A 22759-nucleotide genomic window follows, 5' to 3' on the forward strand; every position below is an offset into this window, starting at 1 on the left:
AAAAAAGACTTTCTATATTCTCCAGAACAAAGTCAGGAAGAGACAATAATAAAAATAATGACAAATCAGCAAAAAGACTCATGTATTTATCTTTTAGAATAATATATTCAGTCAGTCGGCTGACAAACACACATTTGTGCATAAAAAGCCAGTCTGTCAGCAGGAGCTCTGTTTATAAAGATCTTTACTTCTGAAATGACATCGACTCTGATAATCAATAAATCACTTCAGTCACAAACTGGCTCCATCCTCTGATGTTCTCTGTTCCATCATGAATAGAAACGGAACATATTTGGCTTCAGGACGTCTGAGGACGACACCGTGGACTCTGAGGAACCAACAACATTTTATACACTAAAACATTAATAAGAAATGAAAATTGTAAGATAAATATTGTTTAGTGATTATCCTCGTCTCTTTGTGTTCTTGTAGGACGTATTTTCTTCTCAGCTGATTTTGATGTATCGGGGTTCTATTGTGATTTTATCGGTTCTATTGGGGTTCTGTCAGGGTTCTTCCAGGGTTCTATCAGAGTTCTGTCAGAGTTGTATCAGTTCTATCAGGGTTCTATAGGAGTTGTATCAGGGTTCTATGAATGTTGTATCAGGGTTCTATGAATGTTGTATCAGAGTTCTATGAATGTTGTATTAGGGTTCTATAAGAGTTGTATCAGGGTTCTATGGATGTTGTATCAGAGTTCTATGAATGTTGTATCAGGGTTCTATGAATGTTATATTAGGGTTCTATAAGAGTTGTATCAGGGTTCTATGAATGTTGTATCAGAGTTCTATGAATGTTGTATCAGGGTTCTATGAATGTTGTATCAGAGTTCTATGAATGTTGTATTAGGGTTCTATAAGAGTTGTATCAGGGTTCTATGAATGTTGTATCAGAGTTCTATGAATGTTGTATCAGGGTTCTATGAATGTTGTATCAGAGTTCTATGAATGTTGTATCAGGGTTCTATGAATGTTGTATCAGAGTTCTATGAATGTTGTATCAGAGTTCTATAAGAGTTATATCAGGGTTCTATCAGGGTTCTATAAGAGTCGTATCAGGGTTCTAGAACAGATCTTATAACATCAGAATCCTGTTGATAGAATGGCCTTCAGGAGCTGCGCGCGCACCATCATGTCTCGTGTGTTTTTTTGAGCTGTGCCGCGGTGGCTGATGGGATTGCTCCGCCGCTGGTGTGGACATGTCCGCCATGTTTTCCGCGGCCGGAGAAACGGCCCCTTCGTCCCGGTAAACCGGCAGCTGATGAGTCTTCCCGCCGGTTCCCGGAACACTGGACACCGATGAGCTCTACTGCGGCGAACACAGTCGCGTCCGGAGCGGATTCACGTCGCTATTTCGCGGGTTTGTGACGGGATTCGCGGTTCTCGGATTGTCGCTGATTTGGCGCAAACAATGAGTAAACTCTCGTTCCGGGCGCGAGCGCTGGACGCCGCCAAACCGCTCCCGGTTTACCGCAACAGAGACCTGCCGGACCTGACGGACTGCGTGTCCATCAGCCGGGCCGTCCCGCAGATGCCCACCGGGATGGAGAAGGAAGAGGAGCTGGTAGGACATGTTTAATAAACTGTGTGTGGTGATAGCATTAGCATTAGCTCCGTAGCACGGCCGCATTCAGGATGTGTTTACGCACAGTTCTGTCCGTACGCTGTGTGCGAGGAACGGGCCGGGCAGAGGCATGTACGCAGTTTACGTACCTTCTACACTCGGTGTACGCTGTCAGCGTAGCGCCGCTGAGGCGTGAGCGCGCTCTGTGGCGGTGACGTATACAGTCTTAACGTTGTTGTCATAGTAACGGGCGATGCAGCCTGCTCCGTATCCCTGCTAGCTAACTGCTGCTACAGACCAGAGCTCCTGTTTCGTTTAGGATCTAAAAACCAAATATATCAAATACAAACAGAAATTATGCGTCACGCTGGAAAATAAGTTAAACTAAAATACTAATTAACTCTGGTTCTTAGAGTCCAAACGAGTTTAAATGTTCTGTTTGGAACCAGTTCACAGATCAATAATGATGGTTAACGAGTTGAGAATAAACTATCATTAATGAGACAAAAGTTATAAGCAGGGCGTTACATAGTCAATGTGTTGAGTAATAAACGTATTGATTATCAGAACCAGTCAGGTGGAGGACATGAAGGACACCAGACATGTAAAACGCTCACATACAACAGAAGAAGCTGTATTATGTGTTTAAAGAGGAAGTTATACACAGTAATACGACACAGACTGACAGCGTGACAGTTATCCACCTGCTTATTCTCCTGTCAGAGGGAACAGTTTATCTATAAGACCGGAGACACTGATAACTGAGTGTTTACATTCATCTCTCATGTATGATGTTACATCACAGTCATCAAACTCAGCATCAGTTTAAGAATAAATACCCAGATGGAGGTTTATCAGTTCTGTCTCCAGACTCTTCTGAGCGTCTGGATGAAAAATGTTGTTACTGTATTTTTCCATCCAGTTAAATGGAAATTATGTCCTACGACACAAGAAAATGATTACACTTCTTATGAAAACATGAGATAATACAGTGGAACATTAAAGAGTTACTGATAATCAGACTTTAAATTAGTTTCACATCCTATAAACAAGCACAGATGTGTAGTTCTGGTTATCATCTTTGTTTGGATTAGAAATCTAATGAGTCCTGACTGGAAGTCTCGTCTGTGTGTTTGGTCTGTTGGACGATATTAAACAGCAGAATTCATTCTCTATAAGAAGATCAAACTGTCTGGACTCATCTTCTCATTCAAGGGTTTTTCTTTGTTTTACTGTTTTCTACATTGTAGAACAATACTGAAGACATCAAAACTATAAAATAACACTTCATGTAGTAAACAAAAAGTGTAAAACAAACCAAAATATGTTTCATATTTTAGTTTCCTCAAAGTCGCCGTTGTTTCACAGTGTTGAAGGAGTTCAGACATATGCTGAGCACTTGTCGGCTGCTTTACCTTCACTCTGCAGTCCAGCTCATCCCAAACCATCTCATCTGGGTTCAGGTCAGGTGATTGTAGAGGCCAGGTCATGTGATGCAGCCAAACAGCCTTACAGAGCCTGGAGGTGTGTTTGGGTCCTCCTCCGTGCTTCACGGTGGGAACCAAACATGCAGATATCATCTGTTCACCTTCTCTGTGTCTCACTAACACATCAAACATCACATCTGGACTCATCAGACCAAAGTACAGGTCTTATTGGTCTTCCTCAGTCGTGGTTTCCTTGCAGCAGTTCCACCATGAAGTCGTGATTCACACAGTCTCCTCTGAACAATCGATGTTCAGATCTGCTGCTTGAACTCTGGGAAGCGTTGATGTGAGATCTAATAATAATATATCAGGTGTTAACAGGTGATTTCTGAGGCTGGAAACTCTAATGAGCTTCTCCTCTTCATCAGAGGAACTCTTGGTCTTCCTTCCTGGTCTAGCCCTCATGAGAGCCAGTTTCATCGCAGCGTTTGATGTTTTTTTTTTTACGACTTTAAAGATCTTTCCAGTGGACGTCGTTTCTCTTTACTTAGCTGAGCGGTTCTTGCATTAATATGGATTATTACAGTAGTGGAACGGGGCTGTTTGCTGTGTTAACAACACCACATCGGCACAAGACAACAAATCCTCTCAAACGCATTAAGAAGACATGAAATTCTACCAGTTAACCTTTGACACAGCACAGCTGTTAACTGACTTCATGACGACTTCATGAAGCAAAGCTGTCATCACAGCAAACAGCAGCTACTCTTTTGTTTACTACCTGACTCCATATGTGTGACTTCATAGTTTTGATGTCTTCAGTATCGTTCTACAATGTAGAAAACTGTAAAAATACAGAAAACCCTTCAATGAGAAGGTGAGTCCAGACTGTTGATTTCTACTGTCTCATTTGTAATAAATATATAAATGTAGTGAACTCACTGATGTTTACTTTATTATCACAAAGTCGAGTCAGTTTATTAATAGAGCACATTTAAAACAGCAGAAGTGCTTTACAGAGAGATTCAATTATGGGATTATTTGATTAATTACAAACAAACAAAAACACACGATCAACATAACAACACAGACATAGATCAGATAAAATCAACACAACCAGCACAAACAACAAAGAAAGGTCAGAGTGGTCGGGTATGTCTGTAGACGGGTTCAAAGACATCAGTGAAGGGCGAAGATCTTAGTGGCAAACTGCTCCACAGTTTAGATCCAACAGCTGAGAACGTTGGATTTGGTTTTTATCAGGGTGGAACGCAGCGATTCAAACCATCAGCAGCAGCAGCAATTATACTGGAGTCTATGGAAGACCAGGGGGGTGGGGGGGAACGGCAGGGGTCCAATAATAGCAACAGGTGAGGAGAGTGAACAGAGTCAGAGAGGGGGAGATATATACATACAATGCACATGAATACTGATTTTGCCATTTGAATACCATGACAACGAACGAAGCTTCACTACGGCCTTAGTGGAATGGAGAGCAGTGATTGGTCAGCAGCTCACAGTCCATCCAGTGCTTTTAAATACAAAAGAATCACAAAGACAACAAAACAGTTAATATATTAACAGAAAACAGCTTATATTTATCAGTCACCGACTCCAGATCAGTACTGTCACACTGTACAGCTTATATTCTGTGTGTGTGTGTGTGTGTGTGTGTGTGTGTGTTTCAGGAGCACCACCTGCAGAGGGCGATCTCGGCCCAGCAGGTGTTCAGGGAGAAGAAGGAGAACATGGTGATCCCCGTACCTGAAGCAGAGAGTAACACCACCTACTACGACCGGCTGTACAAAGGAGAAGTCAAAGTGCCCAAACAGCTGATCCACATCCAGCGTGAGTACTCCTTCATATAACGAGCTCACCTGGACCAATCAGAGTCGCCCATCAACCCACAGCTCGTCATGTGTCTCTCCACCTCAGCGTGTGTTTCCAGCTGTTCTGTGTAAAAAAGTTTCTGCCCTTTGTTAGAAAGAAGTGGTGGTCCTGTTGCATTGTGGGTAATGTAGGAGGCTGATAGGAAGAAGGGTGTGTGGAATAAAAAAAGGCGTATCTCTGGCGTGGGGGGGTTTTGCAGGACTGAAACCTCGTATCATCATATTTAAACAGTTGTGCAGGAATAATAAAGACCTGCAGGCTGTCGTCATTAAAATACAGCTCAGACACCCCGATCGATCCTCAACCTCACAGTGGGTCGTCGTATATTCAGATGTTTTGCGGACTGACTGATGATCTGTGTGTTGGTGCAGCTCTGGGTCTGGATCTGGAGCAGCCAGACTATGACATGGACTCCGAGGACGAGACGCTGCTCAACAGACTGAACCGCAAGATGGAGATCAAACCTCTGCAGTTTGAGACCATGGTGGACCGACTGGAGAAGGCCAGCACTCAGCAGGTGAGATCATGTGTGTGTGTGTGTGTGTGTGTGTGTGTGTGTTTCTGACCGTGACTCCCAGTAACAGACTGGTTTTACTCAGAGCTGTAAAACAGAAACCGATGACGTGCTTTTGTTTTGAAATAAGCTCCGTTCATTCAGTGCAGGTTTTATGTGAATACATAAATAACTTTTAAGATTATATGTGCAAAAATATGATGCAACATTAGTTAATGAAATATTTATAAATACACCGTTTATCCTTCATAGACTGTAAACAGTCTCCTGGTCGATTAGTTGGTCGATATGCTCTCGTCTGACTAAATTCTCATTGGTCGAATAATCTCTGTGTTATTTTCAGAAGGAGAAAAGTGCGACATCAACAGCTTTCCAGGATTAATCCATTATTTCCTGCGGCGGGAGGGACAGACTAACAAATTACCTGTGAAAACAACGGGGATGTATTCAAAACACCCCCGTTGAACTCCCCAACCTGATGGAGCCTGCTGGGTCTAACTGTACTCAACGTTTACTCAACGTTTACTCAACTATTACTGAATCAGTGTTTCTCCTGTAGTAATATCAACAAACCTCCGCCAGGCCAAAAGATATTTTTTTAATGCCAAAAATAACGCTAAATATCGGTAGCGTAACTCCGTTTAGGAGTTACGGAGTGCTTAGTAGCCAGCGGGAAAGAGCGGCGGGAAAGTGACGGTGGATGTGAGCGGAGCAGAGGAAAAGGTTAACGGGAAGTTGTCAGTCTGGCAGTAAATGTACAGAACAGACTACAGAGTAACAGTTAATAAGCAACAATAGGTTAACCTAACCTGAAGAGGCAAAACAGAGAAATGTGAGTTCACTGGACACTCTGTCCAGTTACACCCCCCATGAAGTGTCAACAGATGATCTCTCTGCTCTGTAAATGAAATACACTAAAATAATCATATTTATTGATAATATTCTTCTTCTCCTGTTGTGGTGAAGTTGAGATATTCTTCGTCATGCAGACGTCCAGACTGTGTTGACATCTCTCTGCCTGAGGACGTCATGCTGATTCTCTGAATGATGTTTGTTTTGTGATGCTGAATCATCGGCTGCATGTTTGCTGTTTGTGGGGGACGGCAGCTGTTCTCCTACTTTCATTATTTGTTATTGTTTTGGTCAAAACTATCATTTAATGAGCTGAATAATAATCAGTAAACATTCCTGAAACAATGATTTTACTCCTCGTCTGAAATGTCGAACCAAACGCGTGTCGCTTTGCGAGTTTCTGTCCAGTTTAGAAGTCATTTCCTGCTGCGGTTCTGGTTTCAGCTGGTCTCTGTGTCGGAGGCGAAGCTGCTGCTGAACGAGGACGACTACCTGTTGAAGTCGGTGTACGATTACTGGCTGAGGAAGAGGAAGAACTGGCGGGGTCCGACGCTCATTCCTCACATCAAACAGGAGAAGAGAGACGGATCCACCAACAACGACGCCTACGTGGCGTTCAGACGCAGGACGGAGAAGATGCAGACGAGGAAGGTGAGTCCTGGTCCTGAAACCTGCGTTCATCCTAAAACACGTCCAGGTGTTTGAGTCACGTTACAGAAGAGAGACAAACTGAAACGATCGTTAATGAAACAACATCCACAGAAAGCAGCCAGAGTCTTTATACAAGTTATATTTTATTTATTTTTCCTGCAGGTTTGATTTAAATAAAGTCGTTCTGACGAGGAAATGCCTCTAAACATCAACAACAAAGTAAACTAAATTACCCAACAAGAAGAACTAAACCAGAAACTAGTCTGGAGTAAAAATACAGAAGCTTTTGTTAATTTATTTCTGTTGTAGACAGTAACAGGAAGTAACTGTAAACATTTTAAAAAGCCTTAAAATGACTGAAACCTCCAGAACAAACTCACACATGATGATGTGATAAAAACCTTTTGATTCCAGGTGTGATGATTCTTCTCCGCTCACACTGTTGTTTGTTAGTTTCTGATGTTTTGGTCTCTGCTGCGTCTCAGAACCGTAAGAACGACGAGGCGTCGTACGAGAAGATGCTGAGACTGAGGAGAGAGTTCAGCCGGACCGTCACCATCCTGGAGATGATCAAGAGGAGAGAGAAGTCCAAGAGAGAGCTGCTGCACCTCACCCTGGAGGTGGTGGAGAGGAGGTGAGGAGGGTCTCCATCATCAGGATGTGATTTTAAAGTCCAGCTGGAGACGATGGAGGCGGCCGCCTGTAGTTTAAAGTTCATACAGTCCTGGTGGTCTGCTGGTGAAATCCAACCTTCACACTGCCGAAACGCTACGAGAGCAGAGACACGTCATCAGCTCGTCATCTGCTCCTCCATCGTTTTGGTTTGTGTTTGATGGATGTATGAAGGAGAACGTCTTCTGACTTTATTAATAATGTTGCTTACGGTCAGTCTGAGTCATTTCACAGCCGTGTTCTGATTGGTTGGTTTGTAGCAGCAGTCACCACCGTTTCTCTCACAACTTTCATCTGAGACGGAACAAAATCTGTGTGTGAAGGAGTCTGAAGCCTCTGCAGTCAGACTTCTACTATAATACTGTCACCATCCAGGTTTAATGAACCTCCTCTGACGGAGTAAAAACAGTTCCAAACTAACTGTTTACTACATAGTGATAAGAAATCAACACGTGTGTGTCTTAAACCAACAGTCAGGAGTCCAAATGAACATTAAAGCTGTTTTTTCTTGCTGTAATCATTCCTCCTGTTCATACTGACCATTAGAAGATCCCTTCATAATGACCTTACAATGGAAGTGATGGAGGACAAAATCCACAAAAGTTTATCTGAAGCTAATATGAAGCTTCAGCGTCCAAATGAGTCAAATCAAGTAGATATCTTTCAACGTTACAGTCTTTTTAGTGCCAAAGTCCCTCTTTTTGTTACTATACTTCCACCTGCAGCTCAACAGGGAAACACTGTCCGAGGAAACACAAAGAGGGAATTTGATGCTAAAAAGACTGTAAATGTGTCAGATATCCACTTGATGTGACTAACTCAGACTGCTGAAGCTGAATAGAAGCTTCACACAGACTTTTAAATGACTGTGTGGACACACTGTGGATTTTGGCCTCCATCACTAACATTGAAAGCACATTTGAAGGATCTTTTAATATCCAGTATGAACAGGAGGAATGATTACAGACACCTGACTGCTGGTTTGACACACAGGGAACATTTTGAACCTGTCCTTTACGTTCCAGCAGCTCGTTAAGGACCATGTCATAGAGAAACCAGACAATCAGCTTTCCTCACTTTTGTTTAAAGTGAGCTAGTGTGATTGGCTCTCGCTGGTTGTCGTTCGCGCCGTGTCAGAGGGCGTTTGCATAGTCGAGTCTTTCTAATTTACTGTTTTTTTCGATTGTGACGCTTCCTGCAAGCATGTTTCACAGTAAAAGTCTTCCAGCGTTTCCTTTTTTTAATGTGAAAATCCTGCAGGAAGTGTTGTTTGATTGGCGGCATCGTGAAGAGTGACTTCACACTGAAATACACTTTATTACACTGATCTGATCCCCGTCTGTGCAGCACAATACATTCTTTTCCTTTTTCCACTAGAACCCAAAAATCACTCTGTAACACGATGTCACGTCCGCCTGTAGCAGCGTCTGTGTTGAAGCTACAACAGGAAACCGTTTGTTGTTTTGGACTTTATGGAAACTGTGAGCAGTAAATGTGGAAAACCAGTGGTATGAACCTTTAAAGCAGATGTTCATATCATCATGCTGCAGGTTTCTGACTCCTGTTTGTCACCTGAAGCACACCTGGTGGTGATGATGATGATGATGATGATGATGATGATGTGTTCATGTTCAGGTATCAGATGGGAGATTTCAGTGCAGAGATCCTCAGAGAGGTGACGCTCCCTCTGGTGGAGAAACCGCTGTACAGCACTCCAGTGACACTCAACAACAGACACAAAGCTGACGTCAAGGTACGTTTGTTTACCTTCAGACAGGAAACGCACGTCTTCATCAGATATTCTTTCTCTCCAACTCTTAACAAGCTTTACTTCAAAACACTTGAGCTAAACTGTTTCAGTGTTTCTGCTCTACAATGACAAAACATCTGTGATAACGGCTGTTTTCTAACCAGTAAGAATGTTCTTGATGTCCATTCTCTTGAAAACAAAACATTTCTTCTCTTCTCTAAAGGTTTTGTGTGAGATTTCCCTGCAGATGATGTTTGTTAGTTAATTGTCGGTCAGTGACGGTGGAATGGGAGCAGTGAACAGTCAGTATTTGTGCTTCAGATGCAGAAGAAGCCGCTCTCCATCAGAGACGAGCTGACCTCCTTCGACCTGATCAGACCAAAGAAGAAGTCCAGCAGACGGGACAGACTGTGTCCTCCGCAGAGACGCCCGGGTCGCCCCCCCGGCCCGTACACCGTCAACAAGGCCGACATCAAACAGTACGACTTCCACAGCTCCGGAGAAGACGACTCGCCTCCACCTCCGCTGGTCAGCACCTCCGGATCTGATTATGTATAAAATTTATCTGATCCTCATCATATTAAAACCAGCTGATCTTTAATATCTGATCCTCATCATGTTAAAACCAGCTGTTCTCTGACCTCTGACCGTGGTTGTGTTTTTTTTATGTCTCGCAGTCTCCTCCGTCTTCAGCTGATGATGAGGAAAATAATCCTGACGGACTTTTTGTCTTCAGGAGGAAAGCTGGCTGTCAATATCTCTCTGTGAGTTTCTCGTTCAGTGCTGATCAACATTTATCACCATTGACTGAAACTCTTTTCTAGCAGCTGTTGAATTAAACAAATTGAGTTCTTCTCTCTGTTTGTGGTGTAAATATCTAACGCACCTCTCTGTTTGAGGTGTTTATATCTAACGCACCTCTGTGTGCCCTGCAGCCTCGGGTGGAGCAGACAGGTGGAGTTGAGTGTGAGCGTCCAGAGATCGTTCCGCTGTGTCTCCGTCATTCTCTGACTGAACTGTCTCTGCCTCCACACTGGAGAGGACTGAGCCGCCGCCGGGTGGGCCGAGGGGGCAGGTAACACCTCCACCTGACACAGACACCTGCACCTGACACAGACACCTCCACCTGACACAGACACCTGCACCTGACACAGACACCACCACCTGATGCAGACACCACCACCTGACGCAGACACCACCACCTGATGCAGACACCACCACCTGACACAGACACCACCACCTGACGCAGACACCACCACCTGATGCAGACACCACCACCTGACACAGACACCACCACCTGACGCAGACACCTACACCTGAAAGACACCTACACCTGACGCAGACACCTACACCTGACACAGACACCTCCACCTGACGCAGACACCTGCACCTGACGCAGACACCACCACCTGACGCAGACACCTACACCTGACACAGACACCTACACCTGACACAGACACCTACACCTGACACAGACACCTACATGTGACACAGACACCACCACCTGACACAGACACCTCCACCTGACACAGACACCTCCACCTGACACAGACACCTACATGTGACACAGACACCACCACCTGACACAGACACCTACACCTGACACAGACACCTACACCTGACGCAGACACCTGCACCTGACGCAGACACCTACACCTGACGCAGACACCATCACCTGACGCAGACACCATCACCTGACACAGACACCACCACCTGACGCAGACACCTCCACCTGACGCAGACACCTCCACCTGACACAGACACTTCCACGTGACGCAGACACCTGCACCTGACGCAGACACCTGCACCTGACGCAGACACCTCCACCTGACACAGACACCTCCACCTGACACAGACACCTCCACGTGACGCAGACACCTCTACCTGCCAATAATAAATGAATAGTAGAAATATATATATTTCCTTCTGGGAACCTTCAGAGGAAGTTATACAGAGATGATGAGATATTAAAGGTAAATTTTGACATAATAAGAGAAAGTTAAAGTGTTCCTGCAGCACCACCTTCAGGACAAATTTATCTTTGAAGCTGAAACCTGTTTGTGTGATCAGGATCATCCTGGACCGGGCCTCGTCAGGTCTGGATCCTCTACTGAAGCAGCTGGACACGTCGACAGATCCCATCTCCAGGACCAGGACCAGTGCCTGCCTTCTCAGTGACCCAGTTCTACTGGACCAGAAGCCCTCCCTGACCTCAGGAAGCAGCCCCCCCTCCCTGACTGAAGTCCTGAATAACATCCAGACTCTGAGGAGGTGCTGCTTCAGACCCAGACCAGCTCAGGACCAGAGAGGAGGGGGCAGCAGGACCGCAGGATCCAGACTCACCTGCCGTCTGTCCAGCCACAGGAGCACTGCAGCAGGTGCGTTATCAGGCTGGTCCTGGAATATCCTGGAGTTGAGGGGTGTAGACCAAGGCTGGGCCAGTTTATCCTCCACTATTATTATTTCAGGTTCATTTATTGTTTAACAAATCCAGTTTCCAAAGTGTCGAAGCATCAAAACAAACTTTTCACACCCAGGAAAAATGTTTAAATTGTCTGAGAGTCACTGCAGTGTGAAAGCAGCTCCAACCTGCTGCAGCTTTAATGCATGTGTTGTCTGAGTGTGTCTTATTTTTAGGTTTTACATTTTAAACCTAAAAGACTTAGTTATGTAATAAAATCTTGCTGTTTATGGTTCGAGCTGGTTCTTTGGACGTGTTGTTCGACCATGTCAGGAATCTTAAGTGTTTCCAGTTGCTCTGAACTGGGAGTCAGTTAATGTTTCTCTCTGTGTGCCAGCAGGGGGCATCACAGAGGAGCAGTACCACAGCCATCAGCAGCAGTTGGTCCAGATGCAGAAAGAACAGCTGGAACAGCTGCAGCTACAGAACAACGCTGCTTTATCCAGACAGACATCACAGCTGGACCCTCACAGAACACAGGTAACAGTCATAACATTTATAATATATATGACATAAAATACATTATTATACAACAGACATCCCAGTTTTTATTGTCACTGTGTGTTTGGCTCGCTGAGTAACAACCTGTGGTTTTCCGGTCTCTCCTGCAGTCCACCAGGTCCAGTGAGTCCACGTCAAAGACTCTGGACTCAGCCAGCGCTCACTTCGCAGCCTCAGCTGTGATCAGCGCTCCTCCACCACACGGTCACCTCAACAGTGAGAACAAACCCTACAAGACCAGCGTCAATGGAGTCGTCCATCCTACAGGTGAGCTGCTCACCTGTCAGCATCTGGCAGAGTGAAAGGACTAGCAGAGACATTCACAACACAAACACAAAGATGAGAAAAGAAATAGAAAACAGAACATATATTACACACAGGTGTGTAATATACAGGTATTACTGCTACAGAGAATCAGAGATATACAGAGGTGACGTAATGTGAGATTTCCAGAACAGAGTTGTAATTATTTGAGCTGTGTTGTTATAAGAACAGTTATATTTTTATGAGGAAACAGTAAATATCCTTTCTTAACGAGAACAAAATTGTGATTTTTAAGTGAAACTGCAACAATGTCGTCACTTTTATGAGTCAAAGTTGTGAGAATAGACATTGTTTTCACGATATTGTGACTTTATTTAGTGACCTCTGTCGTCTCTGCTGATGTCATCCTCCTCTTCCTCAGGTCCCTCCAGGCCTCCGTACTCCTCTACGTCTCTCAGCAGGCCGGGGCTTTCAGCTCGGGGGTCTTCATCACTCCCCGCTCACTCCTCCTCGTCCCCTCAGTCCCTCCCCAACCAGCGAAGCCAGGTGGGGGCCGTCTCCCCCGCCCACCCCCACAGTGCTCGTCCCTCCGCCCCCCCAACATCTGCCTTAAAACTGGCCACCGTGGCCGCCAGCCTCGACCGAGTGCCCAAAGTCACCACCGCCAGCAGCCTGCCCAGGTACACACTAAACACTCACCTGTACAACACTAAACACTCACCTGTACAACACTAAACACTCACCTGTACAACACTAAACACTCACCTGTACAGCACTACACACTCACCTGTACAACACTAAACACTCACCTGTACAACACTAAACACTCACCTGTACAACACTACACACTCACCTGTACAACACTAAACACTCACCTGTACAGCACTACACACTCACCTGTACGACACTAAACACTCACCTGTACAACACTACACACTCACCTGTACAACACTAAACACTCACCTGTACAGCACTACACACTCACCTGTACAGCACTACACACTCACCTGTACAACACTAAACACTCACCTGTACGACACTAAACACTCACCTGTACGACACTAAACACTCACCTGTACAACACTACACACTCACCTGTACGACACTAAACACTCACCTGTACGACACTAAACACTCACCTGTACGACACTAAACACTCACCTGTACAACACTAAACACTCACCTGTACGACACTAAACACTCACCTGTACAACACTAAACACTCACCTGTACGACACTAAACACTCACCTGTACGACACTAAACACTCACCTGTACGACACTACGCACTCACCTGTACAACACTAAACACTCACCTGTACGACACTAAACACTCACCTGTACAACACTAAACACTCACCTGTACGACACTAAACACTCACCTGTACAACACTACACACTCACCTGTATGATACTAAACACTCACCTGTACAACACTAAACACTCACCTGTACGACACTAAACACTCACCTGTACGACACTACGCACTCACCTGTACAACACTAAACACTCACCTGTACGACACTACACACTCACCTGTACAACACTAAACACTCACCTGTACAACACTAAACACTCACCTGTACGACACTAAACACTCACCTGTACGACACTACACACTCACCTGTACGACACTACACACTCACCTGTACGACACTAAACACTCACCTGTACGACACTAAACACTCACCTGTACGACACTAAACACTCACCTGTACAACACTAAACACTCACCTGTACAACACTACACACTCACCTGTACAACACTAAACACTCACCTGTACAGCACTACACACTCACCTGTACAGCACTACACACTCACCTGTACAACACTAAACACTCACCTGTACGACACTAAACACTCACCTGTACGACACTACGCACTCACCTGTACAACACTAAACACTCACCTGTACGACACTAAACACTCACCTGTACGACACTAAACACTCACCTGTACGACACTAAACACTCACCTGTACAACACTAAACACTCACCTGTACGACACTACACACTCACCTGTACAACACTAAACACTCACCTGTACAACACTAAACACGACACTAAATATGACACTGAACACGGTGTCTACAGAACACTGAACACATCCCTGTCACTCCGTGACGCTGGAGTGAAACGTCTCTCTGTTACCATAGTAACATGCCAGCAATCCTTAACACAATCATATGATCAGAACTCAGCCAATCGGATAAGAGCGATAAGATGATTACACGTTGCCACTTGATGTTAAATAATAAATGTGCGTCAGTATTGATGAGTCACATATCTGCTGATTGACTGATGCTGCCAGTCGAGGAGGAGGAAGTGATGTCATGAGTGATGTCAGAGTCTTGTTTCTTCACAGAGACGCTCATGAGCCGGAGAGACTGCTGAACGGACTGTCAGAGACCACGCTGGCCATGGAGGTCACATAGCATCATATCCCATCATCCCCTGCTCCCTCTGACCGGTGAATGTGACACGCCGTGACCTCCAGTAGAAGAAGAAGAAGAGAGCGGAGTCTCTGAGATGATTATTATTGTACAGTTTGTAAATGTCTTTGCTGTAAAATAGTTTCTTTGTGTCTCTTTAGTTTTATCATGTTTCTGTAGAATCAACTCTGATTGGTCTGTGAGAAGGCCTGTATCCTGGCTCTCATTGGTCCACGAGGAGCTCTGTGTCCTGGCTCTCATTGGTCCACGATGAGGCCTGTATCCTGGCTCCGATTGGTCCGTTACGAGGCCTGTATCCTGGCTCCGATTGGTCCATGAGGAGTCCTGTATCCTGGCTCTGATTGGTCCATGAGGAGCTCTATATCCTGGCTCTGATTGGTCCATGAGGAGCTCTATATCCTGGCTCTGATTGGTCAATGAGGATGCATGTATCCTGGCTCTGATTGGTCCATGAGGAGTCATGTATCCTGGGTCCGATTGGTCCATGAGGAGTCATGTATCCTGGCTCTGATTGGTCCATGAGGAGTCATGTATCCTGGCTCTGATTGGTCCATGAGGAGTCATGTATCCTGGCTCCGATTGGTCCATGAGGAGTCATGTATCCTGGCTCTGATTGGTCCATGAGGAGTCATGTATCCTGGCTCCGATTGGTCCATGAGGAGTCCTGTATCCTGGCTCTGATTGGTCCATGAGAAGGCCTGTATCCTGGCTCTGATTAGTTATTTATTTGTCATGTTTACATTTTGTATCATTTCTTTTCCCAAAGATGGAAAACTGTAAAATGTAATTTGGTTTCACAAATTGAAACGATGTTTTTGTGACATTTTTTCATTGAGTTTGTTTTTTAAATGTTTAAAGACTCTTCAGGCCGCCTGATAATTTAAAAACCTTCACTGAAATCAAAACCTGCAGCTGAAGACGAATGTTTTTATATTTTTAAAGTCGGGCAGCAGCTGATCAGACGTGTGTGTGTGATCTCTGCAGGATGTTTCATGTAGAGAAGAACACGCATGACGGTCAGACGCTGTTTGTGCTTCACATGAAAAAATGCTGACAAATAAAAAAGCATCGACACACTCTGATAGTTTGTTTGTTTGTTTGTTTGTTTGTTTGTTTGGTCCTGCGGGGCCTCCTGATGATGTCTTTGGTCCACAGTGTGACGTCTCTGACCGGAGCAACGAGCAGAAAACAAACCCAGATATGACTCCTGCTTACAGACCGCCTCAAACGTCCTCATCTGAGTGTCAGACTCAGTCTGGATGAACAAACCAGGCGTTCAGACATGTCAACATAATCTGATTAATCTGTAATTAGTTGTAAACAAGCAGCAGCTCCTCCGTCCCGTCTGAAGACTTTAATAGTTTTAGTTGTGTATTATTCCATCATAGGATTAACTGTAATAGTCTTTAATAATCAATTGATTGATCAGTGTATAACATGTCGATCGTTATTCTCTGAAGTGAACATATTCAGATGTTTTATCTGAGCAACAGAAAACACAAAGATGTGAGTTTAATATCATGGAAAACTGGAAAACTAGTAAATATTCATGTGAGAAGCTGCTGCCTGAGAGGATTTGACACTAGTGTGTTAAAAATTAAACAATCAGTTATCAATTTCCTGTCAGTCAACTAATCGATGGTGGGCAAAAACTTTATTCATCCAAAAATTAAAGTAAACATATTTTTAAAGACTGATTATTACGTTATAATGATGCTGAAGCTAATCATAATGTCACTGTTAACTGGTCTGATTCTTCTTTAAATCATCTGTTCTATCAGGCAGTTTGATTATTGTCATTATTGATGAATCTGCCGGTTATTGTCTGGATTCATCAACTGTGTCAGAATCAGTTTTTGAGCTGAAGATGACGACGTCTTCAAACATCTGTTCATACAACAGTCTGAAAATATCTAAACTTCCCATTTAAGGAGCTCGAAACATTAAATGATTTATTTATTGCCATATATCATCAATAATATACAAAAGTCACATAAATGAACCACATACTGTATACTTCAAAATATGTCAGTGATGACCAAATATCCCAAAACATCATATTATTTATATATATAATATGAGTTTAGGGCTGCGTTCATGTTTTTCTGACATCAAACATCCTCATTAAACATGTTTGAACCTTCGACTCAGTTTGGTTGATTTTGATTTGTAGCTGTTTGAAATTATAAATGTATTTCAGGTTAATTTGCTGTTTAAACCTTTGTTTCAGTTTATTTAAATTAAATGTCATTTAGTGCATCAGAAGTTCTTTGAACTTGCAAATCTATTTCAGCTTAATTCAACACAACTAATGAGTGGAGTTTGTCTTTGTCATAAATTGTCCAGTTTTAAGCCACATTTCTATGATAGACCATTTAGCTCCTGGTTGTTTTTAATTGTATCTTTTAACCGGATGAAGGGTTTTAGTCATCAAACATGAGGACTGGTGTGGGTATACTGAGGACCACCGTCCCCAGTATACCCACTGGTAGATGTTCCTCCCCTAATACTCTGTATCTGTATCTGTATCTGTGTAAGTAAGTACCTGAAACACACTCTGAAAGTTTCATTCTAATCATCCACCAGGGGGCTACACATGCAAAAGAAATGGGCATAACACAAATCAGACAAGAAATCAGAAATCACAAAACTCACAGGATATGTTTCATAATAACGTTGAACCACATGTGTAAAATCGGTCAATAGGGGGCGCCACCGGTTCCATTCATAGAATTATCCAATTTATCCTTAAGACTGCCCCATCAAAGCACAAATTTCTGGATGTAAAACAAAAAAAAATATGTAAAATTATGTTCAAATTATCCTCTTTGAACACCGATTAAAGGTATCTTGAGAGCTTTAGGCTTTAATTGTATGTGATTGTCTCATCTACTTACAGTCAATTCCTGGTAAATACTGGTTTTATACTGTACAAAAAATAGGATCATGTGAAAATGGCTTACAAAAACATAATTTCAATAATCATTACTTCATATAAACATTATTTGAAAGTAATTACAAGCAACTATCCAATAGATCTACAGACTTTTCCAATTACTGTATGAGATTTATTGTATATAAATGATATTTGACAGTAATTACAAGCAACTATCCAACATATCCGTCTGACACTCTTCTTCAGAGGGATATTTCTTATATATTGTGTGAACACTGCCATCATTCTTCAGAACCTGACACTTATAGGGTGCTTGAGGCTAAAGAGAGCTCTTGTATTTAGGTCTTGATGCACAACATATTGGTGTTGGAGCTACATATCAAATCAAATGGTGATAAAAATGTATGTTTGTTGTATCGTATGTTCCATCCTAACGCTGAGGAAAGCCTAGGGCTGAAACCCTTTTTCGCTGCTGTGTATCATTAAAAAAGTGATTTACACTTATTTGTGAGGGCTGACGACTTCATTTGTTTGTTTTTTTGTGAGATGCTGCCATGACGGTGTTTTTTGTTATCATACATATTGACATATGCAACACATTTCATTTCAAATTCTGAAGGTAGCTATAATAAAGGCTGTAAATCCACCTTAAAAATATTGGAAGCTGTGTCCCAATACATTATGTTAGACCACAACGTGAAATTGCATATGTAGCATCCATGCGTTTTTTCCTTGTGAAGGTGTCATTTGTAGATCTAGTTTTTCTTCTCTAAATATTAAGACCCAAAGTGAGTCACAGTCAGTCTATGTTCAACAAAAGGCCCTCATTGCAGTCCTACTGCTCCCTCTAATCATTAGGTCACTCCAACATTTCTACAGGTCAAAGGGAACGAAGAGCGAAAAGCAGAGATAATATAAGGTGAATAAAGAGGGACCTCAATATGAGTAAAGCTTTACAATGGTTTACTTTTTTTTTCTTTAGCAATAGGTGAGAGATGTGTGAAAGACTGGGATTTGATGTTAGGACTCAGCAGTTCAAGCGAGGCTTGAGCTTTGATAATATGGGTGAAGGGATGTAAGACCTTAAAATAGTTGAAAAAACATATAAATGTAAACATAGAAAATGTCTCTATAGTCTCTGTGCTTCAGACAGATCCAGAAAATGTGAGCAGATTCAAATGAATGTTGTACAATCATTGGATGAACCAGGCTGTGGGGAGATGATCTCGACCAATGATATTGTTTGAGTTCTGGGGGCGGGTCCTCCCGGCGTGATTCATCCAATGATTGTACAACATTCAATTGTTTGCATTTACGCGCGCTTTGTTGATCTCTGCCTGAAGATACTACAGAGAGAAAATTTCTCTGGATAAAGTAACGTAAGTCATTTCCCAAGACTGTTGATTTGAAGATGATTACCAGGTTGACACCAGGTTGATACCAACGTTGATACCTGTTGGTGTGCAGGTACTTTTAAGAGCATGATACATATTTTCTGCTTGTGTATTCTCAGGACAAGGCTTGCTGAGGCTCATTGCAGAGGATCACAGCCATCGTTGGAATTCTGAAAGGAAGTGGGTGGCTTTCAATCTGTCCTATGAACTAGAGGCTTTTTTTTAGCATGCAGATTCACCTATTTCCATGGCCAAGGAAAGTTCAATAAATATTTGTCAGAGGTTGGGGACTCAAGTCGCATGACTTGACGCGAGTCGCAAATTTGAGGACTCGCGACTTGGTTGACTAACACTTATAAGACCTGACTTGACTTTGACTTGAGGCAGATGACTCGAAAAGACTTGACAGTTTTTATTTAGCTGAATCACCTGTTTGCATTATTGTAGATGTTGAGCATGAACAGCTAACGTTTTGAGACATGAAAGGGTGTCTTCTAGTGAACTGTGTGCAACCCAGACTTTGAAGACAAGCAAGACCTAGAAAACAATGCAAGACAGGATTGAGCTCAAAGCTTGTTGAAAGCATTTTCCCAAACCTGCGCGGATTTTCTCTCAAGCTTAATATTATCAGACCGTTTCTGATTCAGACAAGACAGCTTATGAATTGACAGCTTTTCATGACAGAGCTTCACTGTTCTGTTCACAGTCCCTCACTAGCTCAAAGTCAATGTAACTCAACCACAGCAGAATGGTCTCTTTCTCTTTAATCAACTGTGTGACAAATGCAATCCTTCAAGATCAGACAAACAAGATGGTATTTTCCCTTGATGATGCTTGATGTTTGAACAATTTCAGTGTTCTAAATTAATGGATGTATTAGTCTACACAATCCACAGCAGAAAACAGTAATCATCAGATAGAATACTATGTTTCGTTGTGCAAGCGCCAAATGCGGGTAGATTTTCCATTTGGCGAGTAAATATACCAAAGTAGTCATGTGTTGCAGACAGAGACTCAGGCTGTAGTATAACTTGCAGTTTCTTTTATCTGCACACTTTACAACCACAACAAAGCAGAATGTGTAGCTTACAGTCCATCAGCATATTTTTGCAGCTGTTAAAACCCACTAGCTTTGTGCTAACTACTGCAACTGGAGGAAGTTCCTCTTCTTCTACTACTTCTGCTTCAAAACTCTCAACCTGGTGGCAGAACGGCAGAAGTCATATATGTTAGATCAGATTATTTATTTTTGTTCAAATAGTTAAATAATGTGAAGTTAATTCATAAAGTTAATCAACCTGCATGATGTTTATGTCAACATAAAACTAAAGAAAAAACCCAACAACAACAAAAAAAACCCAACAACAACAAAAAACAAGGTATGAACTGAACCATAAATAGTTGTCTTTATGAATCCTAACCATAGCCATCCCTAGTTGTAGAGACTAACTAACATGTGCAGTTCTCTCATGACATGGCTTGCCATTGTACCCTTTTCTCTCGTGTTTTAAGTGCTTCTTTCATGGTGACTGACTTCTGACTTAATTTCTTGCTTCAATCAATCAATCAATCAATTTTTATTTATATAGCTCCATATCACAACAAAAGTCATCTCAAGGCACTTTTCACATAGAGCAGGTCAAGACCGTACTCTTTAATTTACAGAGACCCAACAATTCCCCCATGAGCAGCATTTGGTGACAGCGGTGAGGAAAAACTCCCCTTTAACGGGTAGAAACCTCAAGCAGAACCCGGCTCTTGGTGGGCGCCATCTGCTTTGACCGGTTAGCAGTGACTTGACTCGGCTTACTTGAGTCTAAGTCACAGTGATTTAAGACTTGCTTGAGCCTTTAAGGTTAAGACTTGAGACTTGCTTGTGACTTGCACATGTGTAACTTACTCCCACTTCTGATATTTGTGAACATGAACTACTTTCTCCCAAAGACACAAACCAGAGACATGAGACTCAAATTTGTGATGCCATCCAGGATAAAGTCTGGAGCTGCTTCATATACAATGAATGTGAAACTAATTTTGTAGTAATTTTTTAATACCCAAATAAGCTTTATTATATAGTAAACTTTCATATCTGAAACATAAAATGTACCTGTATACCAGGCTCTGGCAATGTCTACAGAATTACTGTGTAAAACTAGCAGTAAAAGGTAATTTTATGATATATTCTGGTTATTAAACATCTTGAAATCTCATACATCTCAAATGGGGATCTGTATTGAACGGATTGCACAATATTGTAAAATGTCAGTAGAAAAATCTATTTATTTATTCAGTGTCAGAGTTGATATAAAGATACTTTTACATAGACCTTCTGGTTTTTGTACATTCAGAACTCCATATATTAATGTGAAATGTCTGTAGATATATTGGGGAGTTGTTTGTAATTACTGTCACATAATGTTCATATAAAGTAAACCCTATACATTAATTGGAAAAGCCTGTAAATATATTGGAGAGCTGCTTGTAATTACTGTCAAAAATGTTTATATAAAGTAATGATTATTAAAATTATGTTTTTGTAAACTATTATTACATGATGTTATTTTTTTGTACAGTATAAAACCAACATTTACCAGGGATCTGCTGTAAATAGATTGGATAATTACATAAAATCAAAGCTTAAAGCTCTCAAGATACCATTAATGGGTGTTAAAGGAGGGTAATTTGAATGTAATTTACATAATTTTTCTGTGTTTTACATCCAGAAATCTGTACTTTGATGGGGAGTTCCTGTGGATGGATTGGATAATCCTATGAATTTACCAAAGATTTCTGTATGAAAACAAGAGTCTTCATTTAAATTAGGTAATTTTAAGGTAGTTCTGCAATCTTTTTCATTTTTTGTGCAGATTTATACATTTGTTTAACATTCTAGCAATGTTTTATAATGAGATTTTCTTTTTATTTTATAATGGTTGGACTGTAAAAATGTAGACAATGTCCAAAGTAATTATCTGTATTTTTAAAATAAATCTCTGTAGAAGGTTTTTTACTGTTATTTGACGGTAAGTGTTTGGCTGCCAGACTTTTTTACCATTTTTTCATGATTTCTTTTTTTTTTTTTACAGTGTAGATTCCAGCTGAACTCATCGATTCTCTGTTTGTTTTTCTTCACTACACAATAGAAACATGTTTATTTTATTATATAATCTCTTCCTTCCAGACAGAAGCTGAAACATGTTTTTATAATTTTATCATTTTGAAAAGCAACAAAAAATAGTTTTTATTGATTTAATCTGTTTCATATAATATTTGAATTTCTGATACTTTTCTCTTTTTCCTGAAAACCTTCTGAAAGCATTTCTCCCTCGAGTTTCCGTTTTCTCAGCGGGATCCATAATCAATAGGTGTATCGATCGATCAGACAGGACTGCATGTCCCAGAGTTCCGTGCGGCTGGCTGGGGGTCCTGGGTGGACCTGAGGTGGGAGTGTTCAGCGCATCTTTGTGTCCG

At 42.1% G+C, this 22759-nt stretch overlaps 2 protein-coding genes across 4 annotated transcripts in view; both read left to right on the plus strand.

The window, feature by feature from the left end:
- LOC121907568 (interferon-induced protein 44-like) overlaps nt 1–22759 on the plus strand; it is a 198666-nt gene that overhangs the window by 25661 nt on the left and 150246 nt on the right. The window lies entirely within an intron of this gene.
- Nucleotides 1175–16080, plus strand: epc2 (enhancer of polycomb homolog 2 (Drosophila)). Of its 3 annotated transcripts, none has more exons than XM_042427187.1 (14): nt 1175–1563; nt 4679–4838; nt 5252–5397; nt 6691–6897; nt 7383–7531; nt 9205–9322; nt 9641–9871; nt 9997–10083; nt 10255–10394; nt 11390–11697; nt 12118–12260; nt 12392–12548; nt 12967–13225; nt 14911–16080. In XM_042427187.1, the coding sequence occupies exons 1-14, from the start codon at nt 1411–1413 to the stop codon at nt 14978–14980; spliced, it is 2328 nt and encodes a 775-aa protein (XP_042283121.1). In that variant the 5' UTR covers nt 1175–1410; the 3' UTR covers nt 14981–16080. The 3 variants fall into 3 exon arrangements, with proteins under 3 accessions (XP_042283121.1, XP_042283122.1, XP_042283124.1); XM_042427188.1 differs by having other exon boundaries at nt 12121–12260; XM_042427190.1 differs by having other exon boundaries at nt 9641–9847.

The sequence above is a fragment of the Thunnus maccoyii genome, chromosome 11 (genome assembly GCF_910596095.1).
Source record: "Thunnus maccoyii chromosome 11, fThuMac1.1, whole genome shotgun sequence".
In the NCBI taxonomy this organism is placed as follows: domain Eukaryota; kingdom Metazoa; phylum Chordata; class Actinopteri; order Scombriformes; family Scombridae; genus Thunnus; species Thunnus maccoyii.